The 27,301-nt window shown below is 46.0% G+C and overlaps 1 protein-coding gene across 1 annotated transcript; it reads right to left on the bottom strand.

Annotated features, from left to right (window-relative positions):
- Nucleotides 1–1,330: 1,330 nt before the first annotated feature.
- On the bottom strand, nucleotides 1,331–27,301 carry LOC129332432 (2-hydroxyacylsphingosine 1-beta-galactosyltransferase-like). The gene is made up of 6 exons (XM_054983559.1): nucleotides 27,222–27,301; nucleotides 22,398–23,242; nucleotides 8,285–8,424; nucleotides 8,038–8,114; nucleotides 5,752–5,971; nucleotides 1,331–2,364 (listed from the first exon to the last, which is right to left on the bottom strand). Exons 2-6 carry the CDS (start codon nucleotides 23,232–23,234, stop codon nucleotides 2,049–2,051), a joined length of 1,590 nt encoding a protein of 529 aa, XP_054839534.1. The 5' UTR covers nucleotides 23,235–23,242; nucleotides 27,222–27,301; the 3' UTR covers nucleotides 1,331–2,048.

Raw genomic sequence — 27,301 nt, 5'->3', positions numbered from 1 at the left:
CCAGAACTGGATGTAATGAGTCCATTGAGTAATACACCAATAAATAGCACTCTTCTAGAAGGGTTAAGGGTGGATTTCTTAAAATCAACCCCAAACACTGACATGTCTCTAAAATTATGTCTATGTATTTTTTAAGGCCTCCATAGAATGGGCAGAGATCAACCAATCGTTCAGATATGGGTAAACAGAACAGCCCCTAGTTCTTAGGTGTGCAACTATTACAGCCATGCACTTGGTGAATACTCTTGGAGGAACTGGTCGCAGGACCTTTTCCCTGGTTTAATGTTCCTATTGGGTGGCCTGTTACTGTTGGTAAATAGTGGTTTAAATTAGGAAGCTGTCTTGAAAGAAGTAAGGTTTAACTTAAAAGGTTTGTGAGAGAACAGTGACAGGCAGGCGCTGCAGACGATCAAGATTTGGGTCCTATCCCAGTAGTAGGCTACTTCTGGGTACCAATCTGGTCTTTGTTTCTTCATTTCAAGGGGTGGAGAGAGTAGCCAGTGTCAGTTCTTCCGATGTGTGTGCCTCACCACAGAACTGAAATAATAAGTTTGTACTAGTGGAGGGCTTAGCTTTACCCAATGGACCACACAGTATTCTCTGGGTGATCGCTAGAAGTGGTTAAAGAGTCCCTAGTATAAGATAGTACTTATATGCCCATTGTGTAGTTACACAATGGTGTTCAAGAAGGGAACTTGTTGTATAGATTGGCACAGGCTCAGATTGAGGGCTGGGTGGCAGTGCGGTAAACTCTCTGAACAGCTTCTCATGGATTTAGACCAGGGCTCATTTCGAGGGGGAACACACAAGAATGCAGTTCAGGCAGTTCCCCAAAGAGGTCACATGTCTGGTGGCCCCGCCCACCTGACTCTCGGCCATTTGGGGCTCGTTTCAGCCTGGATTGGGGTTGAAACAGCCTGGATCGGGCCTCTGACGGGTGGTGGATCACTTTCCCACTCAGCAGCAGCCCGATCCTGACCATTTTGGGCCTTTTCCCGGCCATTTTCAGCTCCTTTTTGCCATTTTGGGCCCAAAACAGCCAAGATAGGTGATGTCAGGGGGTGTGGCATATGCAAATCAGTTATGCGAATGAACCACTTCTGGTGATGGCAAGGGGCGTGGCATATGCAAATGAGTTATGCTAATAAATTGTGCTGATGAGTTCCTCCCGCTCTTGTTCTACGAGATGACCCCTGATCTAGACTATTTATTGAAAAGATTCTTACCCTTCCTCTCAACCAAAAAACTTCCAAGGTGGGATCCAGTAAAATCCACAAAGAGTGACAAAGTTAAATAAAATATTTTAATAAGTCTGTACCCCATAAAAACATTTAAAAAGAAATCACTGAGAAATATGTCATCAGCGCAGATCAGGAGAGCACGGCACTCCGTGTTTTTTCAAGTAACTCCAGCATACAGAGCTTTGTTCACTCCGTTCTCCATCGCTCCCGCCCACGATCTCCATACCCTGGATAAAACAAGGGATACGACTCGATGGCCTTCCTCTCCCTCCTAGCTAAACCCCAACTAGAAGCAAAACCTGAAGTCACACGTGTTATTGCTTTCAAATTCACGCGCAGGCTGGTTGAAGGTAACAACCAAAGGAAAGGAATATATTTTAAAAAATAATAATTTAGTATCATATAGTCAAGAGTTTAGAGTACCAAAGGAAAGTGAGATGTCGCCTGCCTGTGAAGTTCAAAACAGAAAACATTTGGGATGCTGTGCAGTATACAAAGCGGCTGAAAAGTCTTCCTGGTACCCTTGTTTGGAATGCTGGAAGGCCGTGGCCTTCCTCGCCTTCACTACTCACAGAGCCCCACCCCTGCCTCTTCTTGCCTTCAATCTCAATTGCCATGCCGAGGAAAGCAGGGGAGCAACTGTTCTCCCCCAACATTCCCCAGATTTAAATCTCATCTTGGTGCTCTCACCCCGTCTCGGCCAACAAGATCCACCCGTGTCCCAGTTGTCACCCCAGCCCATTCTATACAGAGGCACAGGCAGGACTAAGCACAGTTTACTCAGCCTGGCTCAGAGCTGGCCAAGCCCTACTGCACCTTCTTCTCCTCTAGGACGTGGCCATTCAAATAGTGACCGTTGACATGCACTGGGTTGACTTCCAAACTCCTGCGACTCCAGCACAGTCTGTACAAGACATAGCAGATGCCTACTTGAATCAGGAACAGAAGTGCCAAAATATCCAAGCAGTAATACTCATAGAAGGAAAGCCTGTAGAGGGATGGGCGGAGATATGCAGCTCCATCATACCGAAGGAGATACTCCAGCCAATAGACAGTGCGGTTGAGGGGATGCATGGGTGTGTCCAGGTACAGTTCTGAGATCTTCTGGGCTGCTCTGCGGAAACTGCAAGAGAGAGAGGCAACGGTCACACTCATAGCCCACCGAAGGAGAATGAAACGTCCTTCACTGATCACAATGTGCCCAAATCATGGCAGGGTACACTTTCCAAGGTTCAGTTGCAAACATTCAGCACTTCTCAGTAAAAGACCTAGGTGTCGTCTGAAACCTCCACAGATGATTGGCCAGTCTAGCAACACAGTTTTTATTCTAGGCCTACTGACTTGGATAGCCCAGGTGAGCTTGATCTCATCAGATCTCAGAAGCTAAGCAGGGTTGGCCTTGGTTAGTAATTGGATGGGAGACCTCCAATGAAGAAGACCAGGGTTGCAGAGGCAGGCAAAGGCAAACCACCAGTTCTGTTAGTCTTTTGCCATGAAAATCCCGCCATAAGTCAGCTATGACTTGAGGACACTCCACCACCACCACCACCAATGACATTAACTTGGCAACTTTAAAATCTGTAATGTGGGAGTCAATAATTACACTAGAGGACTCGTGTGAGGGGAGAGATGCTTAAACCCATCCAGCATTTACTAATTCTCTCCCGCAAAGGCAGCCCACCTTTCAGAGGCTATCCCTCCCCCACCCCCAGTAAAGTTCACTTCCAATTTTGGGGCTCTGCTGGAAGAAAAAAGGATAAAAATTGCTGAAGGGTATTTCCAGGGAGAAATGGCAAGTGAAGGAGTGGTTAAGCACCTGTTCCCACCTGCTAATTCCCACTTGACATCCCATTAGCATTACGAAGCTTGGAAATCTCTTGTTTCTCAACATGTAGATTCAGTTTTGGATAACTACCTGTACAGAGTGGCTTACAGACGCATCAGTTGAACTCACAGAAGCACCTGAAGGTCCTTTGCACCGAACTGTTCTTGGATCTATCTAATCCGGAACCTATCTAATCCAGTCTCTGTTGGCTGACAGCAGCGCTCCATGTTCCCAGCCAGGTAGGGTTGCCAACTCTGGCTTGGGAAATACCTGGAGATGTTAGGAACAGAGGCTGGTGAGGGCAGAATTTTTGACTGAAAGGGACTTCAGCGGTGCATAATGGCCATACAGTGCACCCTCCAAAGCAGCCATTTTTCCTCTGTAGTCTGGATATCCGTCGTAATTCCAGGAGCTCTCCAGGCCTCACCTGGAGATTAGAGCAAAAAGTGGGAACCCACAATTGGAGGGAAAATATAAGTAACCCACGAGAATTTTTTTTTTAGAATTTAATGAATAGTAAAGCGGCTAGTGCTCTAATAAGTTAAATACGTTAACAAGTATGAATATAGATATTTATTCATATTTGTTAACTTATTTATTAGAGCACTAGCCATTTTTACTATTCATTAAATTCTTTAAAAATTTTCTATTGGGTTACTTATATTTTCCCTCCAATTGTGGGTTCCCACTTTTTCTTCTAGTTTCATTTGGAGGGGTCTCTGTTTTTGTATCCCACCTGGAGACTGGCAATTCTACGGGGATCTCTCCACCTCAAGACTCCCTACTCAAGCCTTCTGACTGGAAATGCCAACGACTGAACCTGGGATGTTATGCGTGCAAAACGTACGTCTCTATACTTTCTCACGTGTAAGCAGAATCCATGTAATAGAGAAACAAAGAAACAGACCAGCATATCCCACAATACAGTTACTAGAGATTGGAGTCCTTGAATACCTCCCCCAGTTCACAGGCTTCTATGAAAGAAGATGGGTGATAATAAACAGTCATGAGCCTGACGATAGAACATATCTCACTTGACAAAAGAATAATTGCAAAGGATCATGGGAGGAATCGCACTCAGTTCGTTTAGAGAAACACACTAAAACTCCCAATTTGGATACCATAAAACCGTTAGAAAAGATTGGAATAACGCACTCATTCCTTTCTGCTTACAGTAACAGGAGTAAAGGTGGGGAATCGCCAAATGCTTAAAAGGCGAAGCAGAATGGCACGAATAGGCCCATGCAAGAGAGGACCAAACTCCGTGCATTTGATTTACACAGACCGCTTGGAGATCCTCAAAGAATTTCTGTGGTTCTGGGCCTTTAAGTAGAATCTGTTTTCATAAATTAAGCCTGTGACTTAAACAGTATGAGAGACGGAGACTTTTTTTCTTAACAACGTTCTGTCAGAAATCTCAGATAGCTAGATTGTGAAAATGATGGAGTTAGCGGAGATGGCTAAACCTTCAGCTCTGATCAAAGATAAAATATTGTCTACTTTTATAGTAAATTGGAAAACCCTTATTGACTTTCTGTGTAAGACGACAAAAAAGGAACTGATGATTTGTGGATATGATGTCTAAGAAGATAAATTTGGGAAAACTAAATAGAAGGGGGACATTACTGAAAAGGTAGATTTTGGAGGTATCAAAACTACAAGTGTTATGTTTGTAAAGATATGACAGGTGTTGCAGAGAAAATGGAAAATGATTTCTTATATATGTATTATTTTTCTTTGTTCTTTTTCTTTAATTTTTGTTCTCTTTTTTTAATCTCTTTTCTTTTCTTTCTTTTTTCTTCCCTTTTATTGGGATTTTAAACTTATCAACAGGGCTTTTTTTCAGCTGGAACATGGTGGAACGGAATTCCGGTACCTCTTGAAAATGGTCACATGGCTGGTGGCCCCGCCCCCTGATCTCCAGACAGAGGGGAGTTTAGATTGCCCTCCGTGCACCTCCCTCTGTGGAGCTGCAGAGGGCATTTAGGAAAGCAAGGGGAGCATGGTCCCGCTGGCTGCATTTAGGGGAGCCAAGTGCGCTGTTGGCAGCCAAAGGGAGTCGAGCAGACTATGCATTTGCTTGGTCCCTGAGTGGGAGCTGATGGCTGAGGCTGCCGCAAGCATTCCTGGCTGGGATGGGAGGAGGAGGGAGCGCTTGATACCACCGCCGCATGGTGAGGCAGGCATGAGGGGGCTGGCTGCTGGCTTCCTGGGCTGCCCTCCTCACTATGGTCCTTGAGCAGTGGGAGGGTTTCTCTCCCTCTTCCCCCTGGCGGAAAATCGCATTGAGCGGCCGTTCTTTCTCACTACACTTCCCAGCGAAGCTTGTGGGAGACATGCGAAGAACACATGTTGGGCATCTTGTGTAGTTTCCCTCTCAGAAGCAGTAATGGAGGGCAAACCAAATGAAAGTTTCCTGCATGCAACGGGACCGATCCACCTGACATTCATTTGCCGCAAGCCTATGCTGTGACACGGAATGCTGCTGCTTGAACTAAATGGAGAAAGGTGCAAAATCTTCCATTTATGGCCAATCCGAGAGAGAGAGAGACAGCAAAAACAGCCCCAAGCCACTCAACGCGTTCACCCTCTAAAGCCCACCCTCTTCATATTAGAAAAAATACAGTCAGTAAAGACTCATGTCCTCTCCCTTCTTTCAATAAGGCCGCCCTGAGGCTGATTCACCTGGGGTTCGAAATCACCGTGGTTAAGGCCTGGTAGAGACTTTCTTCAGTAATACGGCTCCAGTCAATGAGAATGCCCATCCCTTTCGCCTGGATGCGCGTCATGATGTCAAATTGGTCCCCATAGAAAGGGAAGCCTACCACTGGCACTCCGTGGTAGATGGCCTCATATATGCTGTTCAAGCCACAGTGGCTGACGAGAGCTGTCACACGGGGGTGACCTGCAGGAAAGCAAACAACGTTGAAGGTCACACTCATAGGAGTTACTTAACGTCACTCCTAAGCAGCAAGTACATACGACCCAGGCCTGGTTTAGACAGTGGATGTTTAGGCCACTACCTATCTCTGCAATTCCCAGTGGGGCAGTCAGGGGCGCCATGGTGCCCACCAATGTGTTTTCTGCCACCTGCTTGTTTCTTGAGCGCAGGGTATACAATCCAAAGGGTCTCCCAATGGAACATAAAACACAGGCAGCTTCAGATTGAAGCTATCAAGATTAGCAAAAACTCAGAGCTCACCCCACGGCTTTGAAATATCTCCCAGTGGCAGCACAGGGAAGGAAACTAGATTGCATCTCTCCCTCAAAGCAAAGAACCAATCCTGGATCTCCTCTCCCTCTTTTATGCATCAGGAGTTCAGAAAAACCCAGGAGGTGCTGCCATTACATCTGCAGGACGCACCTATTTGGATAACAGCTGACTCCATCCTGGGATGCGTGGATCCGTCCAGTATTTTGTGGAACTGGATGAACGTCCCTACCCTCATGGCAAATATTTGGTGGCTGGGTTTATCCCACCCTATTACCCTTACTCAAAATTGTGAAAACACTGGTGAGCCCAACAAGTTAAATATTCTCAGAGCTTTTTTTCAGCTGGAATGCGGTGGAACGGAGTTCCGGCACCTCTTGAAAATGTTCACATGGCCGGTGGCCCCTCCCCCTGATCTCCAGACAGAGGGGAGTTTAGATTGCCCTCCACGCCGCTGAGCGGTGCGGAGGGCAATCTAAACTCCTCTCTGTCTGGAGATCAGGGGGCGGGGCCACCGGCCATGTGACCATTTTCATTGAGGGCAAATTAAATTTTAAAAAACTCCCCTCTTGTTCCAGCTGACCCAAAGTGATGTCATTGTGTGGTCTTGAGTTCCACCACCTCTTTTCCCAGAAAAAAAGCCCTGAATATTCTTGCAATTATAAGCACAATATAGGGGTAAGATACCAAAAGCAGGATAACACAAAAAAATAGATAACAATTATTCAAAGGTAAATCAAAATATATTCATCATATATGGAGTAGAAGTACTCATCCAATTCAGCAGAATATCACAAAACAATCAAAGTAACAGTATATAAAGTCTTTCAGGCAGGAAGACAACCAACAGGTAAGTGAACAATATAGTTGGTGAAGTAAAGTTCCAATTCAGGAAGACATCCAACAGGTAAGCTTCCGTAATCTCATCAACACAGGTTAAGTACTGTATGAGTCCAATTATAATCTCTTTTTCTTTGTTGCAGGTGGAGATGATGAAAGTAGCGGGATACGGCATAAAAAACCCAGCAGCACAGGAGTTGGATGTCTTTTTGTGGAACTTTACTGTATCAAGTACTGAGTACTTCTACTCTGTATATGATGAATATGTTTTAATAATTATACTATTATGAATATATTTGAATAATTATTATTTTGTGTGTGTTTATCCTGCTTTTGGTATCTTACCCCTATATTGTGCTTATTGAGCGGGTACCTCTTTATTCTTTGGAGTTTTGCAATTATAAGCAAGCAGAAAGAGGGTCCAGGAACAACTCTCCATTAGCTGTCCCTGCTGCTGACAGCGAGGACACCATTTGCCTCAGCTCAGGGAGGGTCCTTTAGATGGCCCCCGGATTGTTCTCCTGCCTGCAACCAAAACGCCTTCCCCTTTTGTCAGTCCTGAACCCATTGCCCATCAACGACACTGGATGCTCGAGAGTTCTAGTACCCTCGGAGCAGGAGAAAATGTTCTCTCTATCCACTTTCTCCACGCCGTACAAAATTTTATGAATGTCTGTCACATCAAAGCAGCTTCCTCCCACACAAACAAAAGAAAGGAGGAGTAGCATCAGCAATTTTAACGAGAGCAAGAACAAAAAGAAAAAGAACATGTTGCAAACTTTTAGAGACTTCCTTCACCGAGCTCTCGGCTGCACACAGCATGCATTCAAGTGCGACATTTGATCATGGAGTACGGGAGACGGCTTCCTTCCCCTGCACAATCTACACGTTCTTGTGCTCTCCACTGGCCGCCAACTCACCTAGAAGATCGTTCAGAGGTAGCCAATCCATCATTAGCGTGTTCTCACCCATGTTATCCGGCTTCTGACCGGAGTATCTGCCATGGGACAGGAAACAAAACCCAAAGAAAGCATCACATAAAAGAAGGGATTTCTTTCTCTCTTCTTCCCCCCTGACTTTGAGGGAGAGAGGTGGGAAAAAAACATTTGACCACACACAACACCAACGTTATACATAATATTGAACACCTGGAAAAGCAGCTCTTACCGCCACACAACCTTCTGTGGAAGGCGAGCAAAGGCCCCAGCCATCTTCTCCACTAAGTCTTTCGGGAGCACTCGTATGCCAACACCGAAGGAGACCACAATGACACCAGCATCCGCGGCTTCCATCCAGAGGCCCAGGTCCTGCATATAAACATGCATCCAGAGTTGTACGTTAAAGCCAAGACTATTTGTGAGTCAAGCAAGAGAGGCTGGAAAGAAAGCTGTCTGCAAAGCTACCATGGAAGTGGCAGGTAAGCTGCGCACCACGGTGAAGCCAGAGAGAATGGGAAGGTCTGCTGAGAAATCTGGCCCCATGGACACCATTTTATGATTGGATAAAAAACAAATATAGCGACTTGAATGTAGTCACTATATGAAGACACTATTGTAATGTATTACTAATAATCACAGTTAAATGTTTGTTGAAATGTTATGATGAAAAGATACAGATAAGTAGAATTCTAACTCAAGCAGACTCTATGATATATATTGGATATTCCCCTCCTGTTCCCCTACTCCTATATGAGAAAACCAATAAAATCTATTTAAAAAAAGAGAACTCTGGCAACCAACAACAACAGCCTTCCCGAAGTACACAATAAAAAAATGTTAACAAATTTATGTATATAAAGTGCAAAAGTGCTTGATGAATATATACACTTTCATCCAAAATATAACTATAATCAATGTAACTAACAATGTCCAACTGGTGGGGCAAAGAACAATATCCAAGATCAATTTCTATACAAAATTATTCAATTTAGATTCAATACAAAAATACATATTCTGCATTCAATGCAATTTCTACACAAAAATATGCAATCCAGATTCAATACAAAATATATACTGAATTCGAAAATGCACACAGGCATTCAAACCAAGTCCATTTAATGAATCTCCGTTGTAAATCAGTTGCCTGCAGAAGTCTTGCAAATCTACCACACTCCAAAAAGCCACGCCTATGGGTTTTGCCGGCATATGCTGTCCAATCCCGTTTCATCCATTCACTTCTTCGTAGGCATTTATATAGCAATAGCTGCAGTCAATCATGTACCACCATGTTGGTTAACTCCAGACGGTCTAATGCTGTCTGGAGTTAACCAACAAGCACTTTTGCACTTTATATACATAAATTTGTTAACATTTTGTGATTGTGTACTTTCGGAAGGCTGTTGTTGTTGATTGTTCTTCATTTTTCCCAGAGCAGCTCCTTTTGTATTTGAGAATTCCGGCAAAGCAGAAACTCTTTCTCTGTCCACGTGACCACCAACCATACTTACACCAAATGCTATGAACTGGTGGTAACAACAACAACAACTGCACTTATATACCATTCTTCTAGACAGATTAGTGCCTCATCCAGAGCAGTGAACAAATTAGTGTTATTATCCCTACAATACAGCAGGGGAGCTGGGGCTGAGAGGAGTGGCTTACCCAAGACCACCTGCTGAGCTCATGGCAGTAGCGGGATTCAAACCAGTACAGCGCTGATTTGCAGCCCAACCACTTAACCACTGTGCTACAGCAGCTCTCTGACTGAATAATTGCTGGCTGTAATGAATTCTGAAACTAGCAAATGCAGATACCTCAGTACAGATAATGCAAATGTTTTGGAGAGGGGTGGCCCTACTCTAGTGAAAGATTTATAAAAATAAAAAACTTCAACGTGTATAATAATCCTGCAAAATTCCAACAAAACCTTTCACTGTGATCATGTCAACCCTCATATCCCAAATTTTGTTGATTTGGCATGGAATGACTGGCCCTAAATACCTCACTGATATATGTAGTTCACCTGGTTGAAGTACGACCGGATCAAAGTCTGTTTGGCCCATTTAAACTGATTTCTTGGGATACAGAGACTCCACCGCCCTTTAAAGTATGTAAAAAAACTATCAAAGCATCTCAGCATGTATAAAACATCTTTTAATTGTTCTGCAGATACCACTTGAACTGATTTTTAAATCACTTCATGCCTTGTATAAACATTAAGGAGCATAACATTACCATTAATCTGAGCCATAAAGGGTTGCTGTAACACCATTCACCTGACTACACCTCAATACTGTACCATGAATTTTCCAGAGACCCTCAATAGTTAGCAAAAAACCACTGAAAGAACAGTAAAAGTCAAAGGGCGGTATAGGGAAAGTAACACACGTATGTTAACACCTATTACTTAAGTGCAGATGAGCAGAAGACATTAATGTGGAACGCAGTTTCTTAAAGGCCAGCGAAAAACTTTACGAGGCACATGAGAATGCTATCTCTGCTGTCGTGTAGATTTTAAAGCCTGATTTTAAAGCATTGTAGCCTCAAGATGAAGGGATGCAACACTAATATAAATATAGGCTTGCGAATAATTGTTAGCTACCTTCTTGCCCCCACTTCCTTCCTCACACAACCACACTGTCTTCCTCCCGCTTCTGTCTTCACCAACTGGAAGAAGGGCTGCAGGCCTAAAAGCCTTGATTTTCCCAGAGCTTCACGGCGCAATTTTAAACAGAGTTTCAACCTTTAGTCCATTCTCAAGACATGTACTATTGAAGCTAGGGTTGCCAGCCTCCAGGTAGTGGCTGGAGATCTCCCGTAATTACAACTGGTCTCCAGGCCAGAGATCGTTCACTTGGAGAAAATGGCTACTCTGGAGGGTGGACTCTATGGAGTTATGCCATACCAAGGTCCTTTCCCTCCTCAAACCCCACTTTCTCCAGGTTTCACCCCCCAGATCTCCAGGAATTTCCCAACTTGGAGCTGGCAACCCTAACTGAAGCCAAGAAAGAATTGGGATACAACATTATAATGGGGAGGGAGGGGGAGGCAGAGGAATGAATATTTCCAGTAGTTATAGGTCTCTTTGTTTTTTTTATTGTTTAAATGAAAAGTACACGTGATTGAAAAGAGCATCAGGTACCAGGAGAAGAATTGGAAAACATTTACTAACTTACTATATTTCTGATTGCCTAAACTGCAATTTTATTTCAAGAATTTAAAACTTTAATCCAAAGTGAGGACAGAGAGTGAGATGTTAGGAAGCATCTAGGGAGAATGAGAGTCAGTACAGGTCAGGGACACTGAGAGTTAAGCTACAAGTGACGCCTGACACAGGTTGGACACTTGTCAGCTTCCCTCAAGTTTTGATGGGAAATGTAGGCATCCTGGTCTTGCAGCTGTACTGGAGAGCCAAGCTGTAAAACCAGGACGCCTACATTTCCCATCAAAACTTGAGAGAAGCTGACAAGTGTCCAACCTGTGTCAGGTGTCACTTGTACCTTGGCTCTGAGGGAAACTGTTCCCTGCCATTAACAGCTAGCAAAAACTGCCAATATGGTTCTTCGAAACAGCCCTGTAAAAGAAAATGCCCTGAAAGCTCAGGTTTGATAGTGGTCGTATTGCCTGCTGTTGCGAGTCACAACCACAGAAATTCTGCCTATTTCTCATCATGTTTTACCATAGATATGAACCCATCCCAACAATCTATGTCCAAATTTCTATCAACCACACCATATTGGCCAGACACTAAACTACTTACAGTTTATTCTGAAAGCAGAATTTGGGCTACCTCTACATGAAAGCCCGGCTGTCTCAAGTACAAATTAGGCTCTGCCCAGATAATATCAAAAGCAGTGTAATGGTATGGAAGGCCACACTTCCTCTATACAGAGGATTTGTGGGTGCTTATCGGCACTGGTAGTGAGTGGAACACAGTTAGAAACAAAGAAAACAAGTATTTATTTTCTTTCCCAACATGGAGGCACTATTGTGGGAGGCAGTCCTGAGAACTGCAGTATTGACAAATCTTCCCGGGGCATGTTCTGACTTGAGGGATGCTCTTCTCTGTTGCAGTTACGCACAAGATGTCTAGAGTAGATCCATCCTCTCAAAACGCTTTCTGGAAAGGAAGGAGAGGCTGGAGAGGCTTGTGTGTGGAGCTGTCCTCAAACACAACTCAGAAATTTCAACTGTGCTGAACGTCTCTGCTTACCTGATGGGTAACCAAAGCATACATAACCTTCTTGCCTTGTCTTCTGTGGTATTAGCTAGCGCTCACATGCTACTGTGGTGTAAGCTAGTGCTTACACCTACTGTGGTATTAGCCAGCGCTTACATGCTCTAGGATTTTCTTGTTTTATCACCACAGTCTGTCTTGTGTATTTTGAATAACTTTGCACCTTAAATAAATAATTTATATTTTTACTTCTGTTGTGGTTCTTGACTCTGAAACCTCCAAGTCACAATCCCTCTGCTGAACCCACTTGTGTACCTCTTGGACCACCTACTGAATTAAAACTTTGTGCTGGGAACTCTGTTTGCAAGCCAACCTTGCAAGGTAGACTTCTGTGTTGGTTCCCTGATAGGCTTGGAGAGTTGTCTCTTTACTCCTGTGCCTTGGGATAGACAAAGGAACTGGTGGCAGCTACCAGGGCAACTGTGAGACTTTTCTCTCAGTGCCGGTTTTGTAAGTTCTGTAAAACCAATTGCCAGGCACTGTGCGGGCTCTTCTCCTCAGCTGGGCAGAGACTAATTGTAAGCACCAAAGACCTCTCATACCATGCAGACTGCCTTTCCCTGTAAAAGCCCCACCTTCCTTTATGTCCTGGTTGGGTCCTTTGTGGACATCTGTAGTGGAGAACAGGGCTTTGGCTTCAATAGTCCCAAGGCTGTGGGATGACCACCTTAATGAGGCTCAGATGTTCAGCTTCTCTTCGAAGCCTTTCAAAGAGGTTTTACCCAACGGAAGGAAAAAAGAGGGGTGTGTGTGTTTCACTTCCACATAAAGTGTACAACAGGAGAAAAAGAAGTGAAAAAGGCACAGCCGTTGGAGTACTTATAAATTACATATATTCATAAGACATAAGTACAAAGTACAAAGTCAATATAATGATGACATTCAAGATCCAGCTCGTTTCCCTTGATTCCCAATTTTTCTATCAGACTAAGGGAGTCGCGATGGGGTGTCCAGTGGCTCCCAGCATTGCGGTTCTATATATGGCAAACCTAGAAGAACAGTTTATTTATAATAAAACATCTAATCCTTTTTACAGGGAGGTTATATGCTTTAGGAGATATATTGACGACATTTTTTGCATTCTTCGTCATATGGATCAGGTAGAGGGGTTTATGAGATGGATCAATGGGATCGACTTAAATATTACATTTACATATCAAAGTAGTTCGGAACATCTCCCTTTTTTAGATGTGGTTGTGTTCAAACAGTCGGTCTGTTCACTTGGGGTCAAACCCTATAGAAAACCTACAGATAGAGCTGCATACCTAGAATACACGTCCCACCGTAGATCAGTTTTGAAGAAAAACATACCGGTGGGACAGTTTCTTCATATTAAAAGGAACGCGACTGTCCAACAAGACTTCGTAAAGGAAGCAGCGTGGATGGGTGCAGCGTTCAGGGCACGCAATTACCCTAGTTGGGTTGTGAATCGGGCCATCAAAAAGGCTGAACTAACCCCTCGATCTCGTTTACTCACTTATAGAACCCGGGACAATAGTCAGAACAGGATCACCTGGGCCATTGATTTTTCTCCCGTATCAGGAGCCATCACTAATGCCATCAGGAGAAACTGGAACATACTTACTAACCTACCGGGGTGCGATGACACACCACAAATTGGCTACCGTAGAACAAAGAGCCTGAGGGACCTGTTGGTACATTCAGACTTTAGGGAAGTGACTGAGGAAAATGACCTCCCAACAGGCCATTTTCCTTGCGGTCATTGCAGTGTATGTAATCTTTGCATTGATTTGAGAGACATCCTTCATCCGTCCACTGGTAAACTGCTTTACTCTAGGTCATTCTCTACGTGTAGTACTCCCAACGTTATTTACCTCCTTAAATGCAATTGTGGTCTCCTGTATGTAGGGTGTACCACTCGCCCGGTCCGCCACCGTATTCAGGAACGTATCTCCAGAATTAAAAATCACAACCTGGACACACCCCTCTACCAACACTTCCATTCATTACATCCAAATGATAGAACCTTTAAATTTTCGGTCTTGGAGACTATATTAAAACCTGGTTACCACAATAAGTCTCTTTTTCAAGCCGAAATTAGATGGATCTTCCAATTAGACACTATGATCCCCTATGGTCTCAACCATGATATTGACTATTCGTCTTTCTTATGAAGTTTGTGAAATATACCTCTTCCGAGTATCTCAATTTCCCCTTTAAAATAACTCCTTCTCGCCCCCCCTCCTGGTTTCCCTCCCCCCTCCCCCCTCCCTTCTTCCAACCTTTTGTCCTCCCCGCTTAGGATAAAAAAAGACATTGTAATTTTATGGAAATTATTTATTATGAAGTTGGTTCTAATAATGTGACCATTAGTAATGTAATTGACAAGTTTTAAACGGGGATAAGTGCAATAGGGCTCTAATTGGTTTGACAGCCCTTATGTCTTGGGCATGTTCCATTTAATTAATTGGGTGGAACATTTAAACGAACAGGGAGGGACTGGGATTTTACTTGTAAACCAATGGAGCTATTGATGCGGAATGGTGATTGAATCGGAACAATTTACTTCTCGATGTAAGTAACTGAATGGCTTGTGGTTGTGTAATAATTTTGTGCTTTTGGTGTGATATCAGAAGTACTACTGTGAATTGTCAATTTCAGACATTGTGGCCTGAAGAAAGACACTTTGGTCTGAAACGAGCGAAGAGAAACTGCCGGCTCGTACTCGTTGCCACCTACCTGCTTTTGGCGTTGTCGTCCCCGACAACGCGTTCCGCCACGGCTTGAATTTCTTAGAACTGCGTATTTATCCATTGTGCTAGTGAAAGATCGAATACGGCTGGATCTTGAATGTCATCATTATATTGACTTTGTACTTTGTACTTATGTCTTATGAATATATGTAATTTATAAGTACTCCTACGGCTGTGCCTTTTTCACTTCTTTTTCTCCTGTTGTACGTTTTACCCAACGGGGCTGTGAGTTGCAGAGTGTTTCACAACTGCAGCTGATGGGCTTTGCAGAGTTTTACCATCATATTTCTATTTCACTGCTTTTCAGTCTTCATAGTGAACCCCTCTCCAAGCTTTGGAGAGGCAAAATATAAAGATTTTAAGCAAAGCAATGGAATAATGTGACTCACAGATTGAAGAGAATTCAGAGAGGAGATTTGTAAGGAAGAACTTTTCATTAAAGTTAATGTCCCATTCTAGGTTTTGCTTGGTTTTTAAACATTTCTTAACTATAGAAAACTATATATGTTTTGTGTTTTAAAGTACTGTAAACCACTTTGAGCATTTTTTTAAAGGAAAGGTATCAGACACATAGGCAAAATAAATAAATAAGGCAACATGGAAAAGCATGGAGCTGTTTGCAGACGTTCTGCATTATAAAATCAACATAGCAAAAGGAGAGAATCATGGAAAAGACCACTAAGTAACAAGCTCTCAGAGCACCATGACCAACTAACTAATGTCAATGAGAAAAGAACCAAAAAAAGTGAACACAGTCTCATATCTTCATTAAGTACACTTCAATAATCACATACTGAAAAAGCTGCCATCAAACACTCCAAGGCACAAATGGTCAACAAGCAATAAAGTCCTAAATTCACCATAAAGTGCACCATGCAAGAAGTAACCGTTGTACAGACACTTGAATACAGTTTAAAGTGACCGTGCCTAGAGCAGAAAAACATCTGCAATACAGTCAAATACGGAGATGTCCATAAATTCCAAATCTTAATGCAAGTGCAGTTCTGTTGATGAGTAGCTGAAGAAATCCATTGAAGAGTAACTGCGATGGAGGTACCAGTATGTCCACCCGTTTCCTTCTTCCAGGCAGTTACCACGCTACAAACAACAATAAATGAAATTGACAAAACATGCACTGCTCATGAAATATAAAGAAAAGAGTTAAAGAAAAAAAGTTATACAAACTTACAATGAATGGTTTCAGTCAAAAATTCAGAAAGTATCCCAATCATCTCCAATCAGTAAAGAGGCAGCTCCATGGAATACACAACGTAACAGCTTATAAAGACCAACAGCTGTGGAAACACTCAACAACAAATTCAAATGAAATTTAAAGTGAACTGCCAGCGGCCTGTCAAGTTACTGAATTCAAGTCAGGAAGCAAGACAAATCCATGTTCACATTCCGCCCTTTAGGAAAAACAGTATTCAGCTTGAAAATCCACCATGCTTCCTTCCTAAGTAAATCCCTCTTTATAAATTCAGGATTCGTGGCTCTACTAATATACAAAACAGTAAAAGACAGATCCCCTACGTCATGTCCTACTTGAGAAAAACGAGGCACTAGAGGCGCTTCAGTAACTCTCTGATGAATACAGGAGAGATGCTCCTGAATTCTCAACCTGATGACACGGGTGGTGCTCCCAACATAAAACAGGTTACACTGGCATTTAATCAAATAGACCAGCTTGTCTGTGTTGCATGTGGAAAACCCACTAGGTGGAATATCCAACTCTCTAACCCCTTGATTGTCCATAACCAAGGCCGTTTTCACACTGCTTACTTTCCCTTGGAACGACGAGCAAAAAAAGCGGAAGATAGTGTTTTCTCGCGCAAGATGAGTGTGACGTCGCGCAAATTTCACGTGAGAAAACGCGATCTTCCGCGGTTTTTGCGTGATGTTCTGGGTCGTTCCGAGGGAAGGTAAGCAGTGCGGAAACGGCCCAAATTACACACTGAGCAGTGGCCGCAGGGAAAACAACCCCATGGCAACGGAGCCACGGGAGGAGGTTCACGAATGTCTGTGAGTACTAACACGTCCTTCAGGTTGCGCGTCCTTCTGAATGCTATTCTAGGTCATAAAGTGCAACCCGGTGAATCCTGTAGTCATGGCCAATATTTCAAAACTGCCCTCTTGATCAAGTTGGATATAGGTGTGTAATCCAACGCAAAGGTGATCCTGTACAGTTGGTCCCTACGACCAGATGAAAATATATCTCCCCTATTTTTATTCACCGCTCTCTGTTTACATGTCGACATTATTCTATCAGGATAACCTCTCCTCTGCAGAGTTTGCGGGGCCAAAGGAGGAAGAAATCACGTGGACAGATTCTAGAGCTGCTGGAAAAGCATTCCGGAGAATTCCCCCCCCCCAAAGCCCTGGCTACACACGTATGTGTGTGTGAAAAGGTGGTATACCCTGCACCAGCTGAGTGATGGGATATTGCCCCACACTGAGGATTCACAGAGGGCCAAGCTACAAGTGACAAATGACACTTGAACAGCAAGTGAACACTCACATGTATTCCTCCTTGATCACTATGTGATCAAGTGGAGCGCAAGTGAACAGGGAGGAATACCAGTGAGTCTGTTCACTTGCCATTCAAGTGTCATTTGTCACTTGTAGCTTGTCCCAGAGATATTCACATATATATATATCTCCTCCCTCACAAGGCATTCGCGGCTGTTACAGTACAACTACAATCTATGATCTTTGTGAAACAACCTTGCATGCACATCACTGTGGCAGAGGTCATAAGCACTTCAAGCAGTTTTCCTGCAGAAGAACTTCTAAACGAATAAATGAAAATAAATCAGGACTGTTACCAAATCTTCTGCATTTCCTGGGGGCAACAGGGCCACTGTGTGACCTGGCACAGTACAATTCTGAGACAAACTGTTCTGAAGGTAGCACAAGCATCCATGTACTGTTCTACTAAATTAAGGCTTTGAATACAATATTAGATGAGTCAACCTTTTTTTGGGTTAGCATATGTACTAACAGCCCAAAGGAGAGATGGTGAGGACTGGAGAAGAGACGAAAAGAGCCTTCTGATAATCCTACATTAATACGCTAGAGAGGGTTACCAGGACAGCTAACAGCAAAGTGGGTGTCAAGACTAGCCTTTAAAATCCTATATAGCTAGCCTGTCTGTGTGACTTTGATCAAGATGGGTAGCCGTGATAGTCTGTCTGTAGCAGTAGAAAAGAGCAAGAGTCCAGTAGCACCTGTAAGACTAACAAAATGTGTGGTAGGGTATGAGCCTTTGTGAGTCACAGCTCACTTCTTCAAATACTTCTGGTATCGCGGCTGGTATCACAGCTCACTTCTGGTATCTGAAGAAGTGAGCTGTGGCTCATGAAAGCTCATACCCTACCACAAATTTTGTCAGTCTTATAGGCAGTGGCGTAGCATGGGGGGCCCAGGGGGTGTTGCCAAGTGGCCCCCCTCTCCTGCTCCAAGGCCTGCCATGAACTGTGTTTGTGTTTCCTGCGCTGCTGTTTTACTGCTACACCAGAGACAGCCCTGCACATGTGCACTTTAATACACGTGTCTGTTTCCTGCCTGTTTATTATCTACCACGGACTGTGCCTGTATCCTATTCCTGCTACGGACTGTGGTGAACATGCTGTTTCCTGCCTCCATGGAAGCCTGCCTCACCTGGGCCCAAGCCGCGCTGTTAGCAGCCAGGTGCCACCCAGGGAGACCTTCAGCGAGCCTGACCAGGCACCCCCTGGCCAGTCCCCGCCTGGAGCCTCCCCTCGCTACCAGGCAACCTGCTAGCAACCCCCAGCCATGCCCAGCCGGCAACCATGTTCCCAGGCAGCCTGCTGAGAGAAGCCATTTCGGAGAAGCGAGCAGACCACGTCCACAGAGGCGAGCCTCGCCTTGCTCTGCATATCTTAATAGCCGCCCTGGAGAAGGAGCTAAGTGCTGACCATCCCAAGCACTTAGGGAATGCATCTCAAAGCAGCCTCTGCATTCCAGAGATGATGATGACAGGACAAGCCCTGTCCGCTGGAACATCCATTCAACACGCCCGGATCTCCCCCTCCCTCCTTTGTCCCCTCTTCCCGAGGTGTCACAATAATATAATCAGATTCCTAAAGTGGCCCATCTAGGGTAGTTGTAGAGCCATTAAAGCCTTTGTTTCACCCCTGAGAACCACTGAGAACCGCACCGGTCCCAGGGTACGTTTTGGGGTATTTAAGCTGGCCTCCCAGGCCACATGGTGCGCGTGCCATTCCTCTCCTGATCCCAGCCAGGCGCGTACCATTCCTATCCAGACTCCTTGCTGTCACTCTATTGGATCTAGTGCAGGCATTAGACCTTCTCATCTCGCTGCTACGTCTTTGCTCCACGTCGGGATTGTGAGTATACCCAACTTCATCGATCTCAAGTGGGCTACCCCGCTAAAGCAACCATTTCTATTTTCCTACTCTGTGTTTCCTAGCTCTTGTGTGTAACCTTGTATGCGTGTGCTAGTTCAGGCATACGCCACATTATTTAGTAAAACACGTTGTACTGTTATTTAGTCTGCCTCTTTATTGCATGAGCTTCTGGAGAGGGACCCCGGTATATATTGGTTAAAAAGATCCGCACTAAATTTAGTTCCAGACTGCTGGAACTAATAGAGCATTTCTGGTAACAGGGGGCAGGCCCCCCAGGCACAAAATTTTGAGGGGGCCCCACGTCCATGGCCCCTCCCTGGGAGCGTTCCCGCTCCGCCCCCTTGATCCTTCACCGGAGCTGCCCACACCGACGCCACCAGCTTAGCACCCAGTGAGCTGGGCGCCCCAGCAGCATGGCAGGCAGCATGGCAGACAGCCTGCCTACCTGCCACCTCAAAAGAGCGCCCACAGTTCGGGCTGCTTGCCTCCCCTGCCCCTTACCTCTTCGACGCAGCTGCCCGCGCCACCGTCATCAGCTCGGCACCCAGCAGTGGTGCAGGCAGCTGTGGCGAAGAGGTAAGGGGCGGTGAAGCCAGCAGCCCGAACCGTGGGAGCGCTCTGGGGGGGCAGGGGCACACCCCTGCATGATGACATCACAGAAGTGACATCATTGTGCAGGGCCCAGAGCGCACGTACACACAGGGCAGGGGCACCTCCTCCTGCCCTGGGTGCCCCTAACCCATGCTACGCCGCTGCTTATAGGTACTACTGGACTCTTGCTCTTTTCTACTGTGTGATTTTGGTTCAGGAGTGTAAGTTTCCGCAGGCCCAAGTTGAGTCTGGTCTCTGAGAAAGAATGAGCAGATCTCCTGATTAGTTGCACCTGGAGCCTGCTTGTTCCCAAGGGAAATAGGTCCTTGGGTGTCCGGGAGAATCAACCTCCATCTATGCTCCCTGTTTTCTCATGCTAGCACTGCTAATTATCTAAGTGTGCCCTGACTGACTAACAGTCCTTGAAAAGATGGCTGCTCGCAGCACTGCAGAACCTCTCTATTCAGAATCATTTTACCAGCATGTGAGAGAGGTGCTTTTCTCCACGCCAGATACTGAGTTGACCAGAACTGCCTGGCGTGGTTTCAGACTAGGGTTGCCAGCCTCCAGGTGGTGGCTAGAGATCTCCTGGAATTACACTTGGTCTCCAGGCCATGGAGATCAGTTTTCCTGGAGAAAACAGCTGCTTTGGAGGATGGACTCTATGGGATTATACCCTGCTGAGGTTTCTCTCCTCCCCAAATCCTGCCTTCTCCAGGCTCCATCCCCCAAATCTCTAGAAATTTCCCAACCTGGAGCTGGCAACTTTATTTCAGACTTCCTTTCTAAGTCTGTGAGTATGAGCAACACGCCTGGAAGCTTCACCAGAGATGCAAGTTAGCAAGCCTTGTAATGTCTAGTTAGATGGCTTTAACCAGGGCTTTTTTTCAGCTGGAACGCAGTGGAACGGAGTTCCGGAACCTCTTGAAAATGGTCACACGGCTGGTGTCCCCACCTCCCGATCTCCAGACAGAGGGGAGTTTAGATTGCCCTCTTTCTGGAGATCAGGGGGCGGGGCCACCAGCCATGTGACCATTTTCTCCAAGGGCAACCTACTGAGTTCCACCACCTCTTTTCCCAGAAAAAAAGCCCTGGCTTTAGCCAGCACTGACAAGTATTATTTTTTCTGCCTATTGCTTCTGCAACAACAGAGTGGTTCCTGCCCTGCATACACTCTTCCTAATCTGAATTACTTAATAAAACAAAATATTTTACTTCTAGTGTCAGGAGTTACTGACTGAACGTGAGTCTGTACTCTCAAAAATGAACCCAGAGGTCGAAATGTCTCAACCTGAAAGCCAGACCCCGGTAACGCTGCTAGGAGTTTCATCAAGTGGCTGTCAGTTCAGCACTTGGGAACGGCAGCAGGGGTTCTTTAGGCGTAGACAGTGGCCCACAAACTTTACTACTAGCTGAGGGAACAATGGATAAACCTTAACCACTGGAGAAACAGAGAACTATGCATGGGTCAGCTCAGCAAGTCTGAGCACCTTTAACGGAGGAAACTGCTGATAGGCAGGAATAACATTTTTTCCAAGTAAATACCGTCCCACATGATAGGACAGAAATTACAAGACACCTGCCTCCTATGTCTGAAACCAGTCTGGCACAAGATGGAGTTGGTATACGAGAACAACATGGGGCACTGAAATCACCTCCCACCAGGGCCAAACAAAATGTGATTTTTTTAATGGTCGGGGTACCTCCTTGGCAGGCACAAGCCATGCCGGCTCGTAGGCAGGGGTTGGGACTGTGCCCATGTTGACGGTATTGTCATTTACAGCCCACATCTGATTCAAGCACCTGGACCACATGCGGAGGGTGCCGGACGGCCCTCTTGAGAGGCAGCTAACTACCTACCCTGCCCGATACTCTATTGCCTTGGTCAGCCACTTCAGGCCCACACTAGGGAGAAGGGTGTGGCATAAAGTAAAATTTAAAAAACTGAAAAAAGCAGGCACAAGTAGAAGAGAGGAGATGGGGGAGAGTTTAGAGTGAAGAGGCAGAGAGTGGTAAGGAAGAGAAGAAGGAAGAAAAGGCAACAGAGATCTGGCTTGGGAATTGGACACCTTAATGACTCTCTGGGATAGCCAAAGTTCAGGGAGCTTCTACCACGAGTCCTTGCCACGGGAAGAAATTAGGGTAGGGTGGATCTCACATTCAGCTAACGCTGAAGGAGATGTTGTTGTGTAACCACAACATGTCACCATCACACTGTCTATCATTTTATTTGGAGGAAATGGAATAGAACAGTTTTGATATTCTTTCCCCCCCCCACTAGATACGACAGTCACCCCAACCCATTGTCTAAAACTTGATTTAACACTTAAAATATCTCTACTGAAGCATCTACTAATGATCAAGCACTATGAAGAAAAACATGCAAGCATATTTGGTTCTGGCACTTACCGCTCGAAGGGGTTTTGCAGGCCCTGTAAGAACTCCTCCAGCAAAAATAATATGAGGAAGTGTGGGCCGGGGAAAGTCAATCACCACATCGTTGCTCAAGAAAAAGAGGCTGGTGCCATAGATAATCTCCAGCATGGATTTCTGGGGCTGCACATCATGTTTTGCCATTAAACGGTCAAATTTGGGCAAGATCAAGAACCTGGTACCTACACGAGTCATAAGAAAAACAAGGAGATTCCAAGTCCGGCCCACAAAGCCCATCTGATCGGTCATCTGGGAATTAAATTCTGGGACGTAGGCGATAGGCGAAGTGGCTCCGATCTCTGCTGGGAACCAAAAGCCAGTGGAGAAGACAGCGTATTTTACACCCAACACGTGGGCCACGATGAAGCCACACATTTCATTGGGATCAACAATGACCAGGTCAAACTCCTCGCTTCGAAGCTGCTCTAGAAGGGTAGCGTTTCCAAGAAGCATATCGCAGTTCTCCAGGTACTTCTCCAGGAGGGAAAACAGCTCGAAGGCAGTCATCTTCCCTTCAAATACTCGCTTCAGCTTCTCCTGTAGCCAATCGTCAACGCTTTCTACGCTGAAGATTCCTCTGTACCACTGTATTCTGTAGCTATGCGGAAAGGTATCCACGGTCCGGCCTTCGTTGAGGAGGAGGACCGCATTGTGACCTCTGCTGTCCAGTGCTTCCACCACCCGTGTAAAGATGTACAGGTGGCTGTCAAAGATTATGGTAGGTATTGCCAGCACTTTGGCACCATGGCAAGGATCCACGCAGATAGCTCCAACAGTAAAGAAGGCAGTAACAAGGTGCAGCCAATGCTTCATGTCAGCCACTGCAGAGAAACGAACAGTTATTCCTTGTTATTTCATGGCACAAATCAGAGGTTTTCATATAATACCAAGCAGCAAAGAGAAAACCACCACGGTCCACCGTGCAACCACGTCAATTCACCTGACGCAGTCACAGGTAGAGGACTGACGTCCTTTGCATCAGATAATTCTCTATCACAGAAACGACACTTCGAAGGAACAAACGGATTTTGCAAATGTACCATGCAATCCTATGCATAATTTCTCAGGGGTAACACTGAATTGGATTGCACTGTTAGACTCACGGCATTTAAGGTTTTCCACAATTAAAAACTTTTTGCCATGAAATGAGGATGGTAGTACTACAGAAAATTCTAACCAGGACAAAATCTGGAATGAGACTTTGGAACCGTGCCACATTCAGCAACAGCTCCCTCTAAGTAAGAGTGCCTCTTAAGTTTCATGTTTTCAAACTTCTCTGAAGTCATGACAGCTGGATACTTGGGGGAACAGCAACCAGTAATCTAAGATACACAACCAAATCTCTTCTTAAATCCTAGGGTGTACAATGGTTCCCTTGGCAGAAAAATCTCTCCTTGTAGGTTGAACATAGCTTTTGCTTCATGAATTACTTAACATGAATTACTTACTCTTCTGCTACATCATGGCTTCTGTCCAAACGGACACCACAAAAGCTACTGTTTTCACTTGTTTCCTAACAGCTGCTTTGGTGCTGCTCTTCCCTATCCACAATCTTTTTAATCGTTCCCCACTAGAAAAGAACTGGCCTGCAGCTCCCTATCAAGGGAAGAAATCATTCATGTAAAGCAGTTTCCTTCCCTTCCCTTATTTTTGCCATCAAGTTACGGCTGACTTACGGCAATCTCAAGGATTCTCAAGGGAAAGGACATTCAGCAATGGTTCGCTGTTGCTTGCTTCTGTGTAGCAATGCTGGATTTCCTTGGTGTTCTTTCACTCAAGTACCAATCAGGACCGAACCTGCTCAGCTTCCAATATCTGACAAGATCAGGCTAGCCTGGCCTATCCAGCTCAGGTAACCTCAGACAGGTGTTGAGAAGCACCACCACTTTTCACTGGCAGGGAAGCTCCATTGAGGATTGACAGAAGCAATAAATACCAAAGCCGGCATTTGCACAGAAGTGGAGGAATGTATTTCACAGAGCTGCATAACGTAACCACTGCAGCCAGGGCCAGTATGCTAGCCAAGCCGCACAAGTGGTTGCTTAAGGGAGTGCAAAGAGGAGGACCTGAATGCATTACTTGATTCTAGCTGCACAGGTGACCGACGTCTCCTCTGGGGGCTGCACCTCCAGCAGCTATATCCAGGAGGTGATGGGTGTACTTTGCATGGTGCAACTGAATATCCTAAACTTTCCCCAGGCAGCAATGGAATGAATGCCACTCAAACTTGCCACTCACCATCTTGCAGTCTCGCCCCTTAGGAGGGCAGTAACCCTGGCCTTACACACTTATGGAAATAACGCATAAAAAGCAACTTGAGCTCTTAAGGAAAGTGCCTGCGTAAGTATCCATTCCAGTGACTGCAGGGGCAGCCAAGAGAAAGAGAACTTATTGCTTGTGTCTGGAGGGGAAAACCACCTCCACCAACTCACTAGCCCAGAGGGCCGAAGCCGTAATGGTGCCTCCCTGTACTCTTGGCTCAAGGCTAATTCAGTGACTCTGTCATTGGCTGTGTTTGAGAATTCATTCCACCCTCCTCCTCCCACACACACACGGGCAGGGGATTATGGCACAGCGGTTTATGGCGCTACCGAAGACATCTAGCCTAACGTTCACCCTCACTAGTAGAGAGAACACCTCAGCCTAGAGGAGCATTCTCTGATGACAGCAACAAGATCCACTGGTCTTGGCAGGTTTTCCTCCTTAAGGCAGGAAAGCCCATAACAAGTCTAGCCAAGGCTGGGTCAAGTTCTCTTCAGCTGGCTGTGAGGCCACCCATCCCCTTCAGAAGAGGCCTGAAAGTTCTGAGAATGGGAGCCTCTTCTCTCTCTTGGCTGTAGGGCGGCCACCAGCATTCTGGGTAAGACGGTTCTCTCGATGCCAGTCAACTGAGATCAAGACGGCTTTCTGTGCCATCACAACAACTTGCAGCCACACGCGGTGCACTCTGTCATGATCGTTCTCCTCCTGGATTTTCCTTTGCGGACAAGATTGACAAGCGCACTGCCTAATGACACGCGGACCCAGTCCACACCAGCTTGAATCTGAGGCGGCTAGAAGAAAGTCCAGAACCGAAACATCTTCTGGAACAGTTTCAAAAAGCGATGTCCCTCTTTCAGTCTTTTATTTTTTAGAAGTATTTATAGGCTGTTCTTTATAAGCCAAGCCCATTTATATTTATATGCCACTTTTTATAAGCCAAGCTCAGGGCTTTTTTTCAGGGGGAACACGGGGGAACAGAGTTCCGAACCTCTTGAAAATGGTCACGTCTGGTGGCCCCGCCCCCTGATCTCCTGACAGAGGGGAGTTTAGATTGCCCTCTGTGCCATGGTGCGGAGGGCAATCTAAACTCCCCTCTGTCTGGAGATCAGGGGGCAGGGCCACAAGCCATGTGACCGTTTTCTCTGAGGGCAACCCACTGAGTTCCACCACCTCTTTTCCCAGAAAAAAAGCCCTGGCCAAGCCTATTTATAAGCCAAGGCAGGTGTGTGTTTATTATGTGCCGTCAAGTCGCCTCTGACCTAGGGCAAGGCCTCCAAAATGTCCTACCATTAAAGAAGGCATACAGTTCAACATTAACATCTTAACAATCAAATATTAAGACCGCAAACACAACCGACTCCCAGCTATCTCAGAGCCAAGCTACCAGTGATGCATTACAGTTGCCTGGCAAGTGAACAGACTCATGTGTATTCCTCCCTGTTGGCTCCGAGTTTAAGAAAAGAAAATCTTGCATCCCCTGTGTAATTATACTGAGGAGCCATTTCCACTGGGAACTATACAATTCTTGACTTGCCACTTGACTTGACAAAAAGGAACGATCAGAAACACACGTGGGCTGGACTGGAGCCAGCGCACGGGAGAGCTATGTGGTCATGAAGGTTTCGTGCCAGAACTCTGAATCTAGAAGTAAATCTTCAGTCGCAGAACCAGAGCACTGTGTGTGCAGATAAACACAGGCCGCTATTCATCTCCATCCATGCTAGCAAGGCATGTCCCAGAGACAGCAGCGCATATGCCCTGCACTGTCCCTTCCGCCCACACCACTGGCCCACCTTGATTGGCTTGCACCGAGATCCAGCACTGAGTGTCATCATGCAAAATAAAGCGGTGTGCTGTCGTCTGGCATGTGCGCGCTACACTTGTCACCCAGTTGGGCAAGATCCAGTCGATGCAACCAGCAAATTCAAGCCATCCAGGGCTTGCCACAGCCAGCACTGGGGACGCCTCGCCACGGTCCCTCTTCTTCTGCCATCCCAAGTCTCCTGCCCATCCCTGCCAGGGTACAATGCCTGGCTAACCCCACGCACCTGCTTATGGACTCACAAATGCAGACCACTGGTGGGTCAAATCCCTTCCCCTCTTTTTCAGAAATTCTCCCTAGAGGTGAAGCAAAAAGCGCAGAAAATGTTATCTCCGTGCAGGAGAAACAGAGAGGCAGAGGGTGAGGCCAGACCGGGAGATGCGCACTAGCAAAGGAGTTCCGTTCCCATCCCGTCCAGCCAAACGGGCCTCGCTTCTGGGACGGCACAAGGTAGGGGAAGACGACCGGCCCCTTGCGTGGCTGCACCGGAGGGTCTGCCAAGAGCCCCGATTCAGAGGCAGCCCCATCCGAGAGCTCCGCCGAACTCTCCAGCCGGGTGGCCAAGAGAGCGGGCGGGAGGCGCGCAGAAGGAAGCAGCCCTTCGGCCAGCCCGCCGGCAGCCCAGGACACCGCGGCGCGCCCCCGAAAAAGGGCTCCCCTAGAAAGCGAGCGAGCGAGCGAGCGAGGCAAAGCGGCTGGCCGGCCCCTCTCCGCACCTTGCGCGCCCGGGCAGGCGGGCTCAGCGTCTGCGTCCGACCGCCCAACCAGCCGAGCCCCGGAGCTTGGGCGCCGCGTC

This window comes from Eublepharis macularius, chromosome 6 (assembly GCF_028583425.1).
Source record: "Eublepharis macularius isolate TG4126 chromosome 6, MPM_Emac_v1.0, whole genome shotgun sequence".
Taxonomy (NCBI): Eukaryota; Metazoa; Chordata; class Lepidosauria; order Squamata; family Eublepharidae; genus Eublepharis; species Eublepharis macularius.
This window is presented reverse-complemented; position numbering and strand designations above follow the sequence as displayed.

Excerpts from the sequence above, each read along its gene's own strand:
- LOC129332432 (XM_054983559.1), bottom strand. The coding sequence starts at position 23,234 with ATGAAGCATTGGCTGCACCTTGTTACTGCCTTCTTTACTGTTGGAGCT. Across the intron at positions 5,972-8,037 it reads ACCTCTGAACGATCTTCTAG|GTCACCCCCGTGTGACAGCT; the intron begins GTGAGTTGGCGG and ends GCTTTCCTGCAG. Across the intron at positions 2,365-5,751 it reads ACGGTGATTTCGAACCCCAG|TTTCCGCAGAGCAGCCCAGA; the intron begins GTGAATCAGCCT and ends TCTCTCTTGCAG.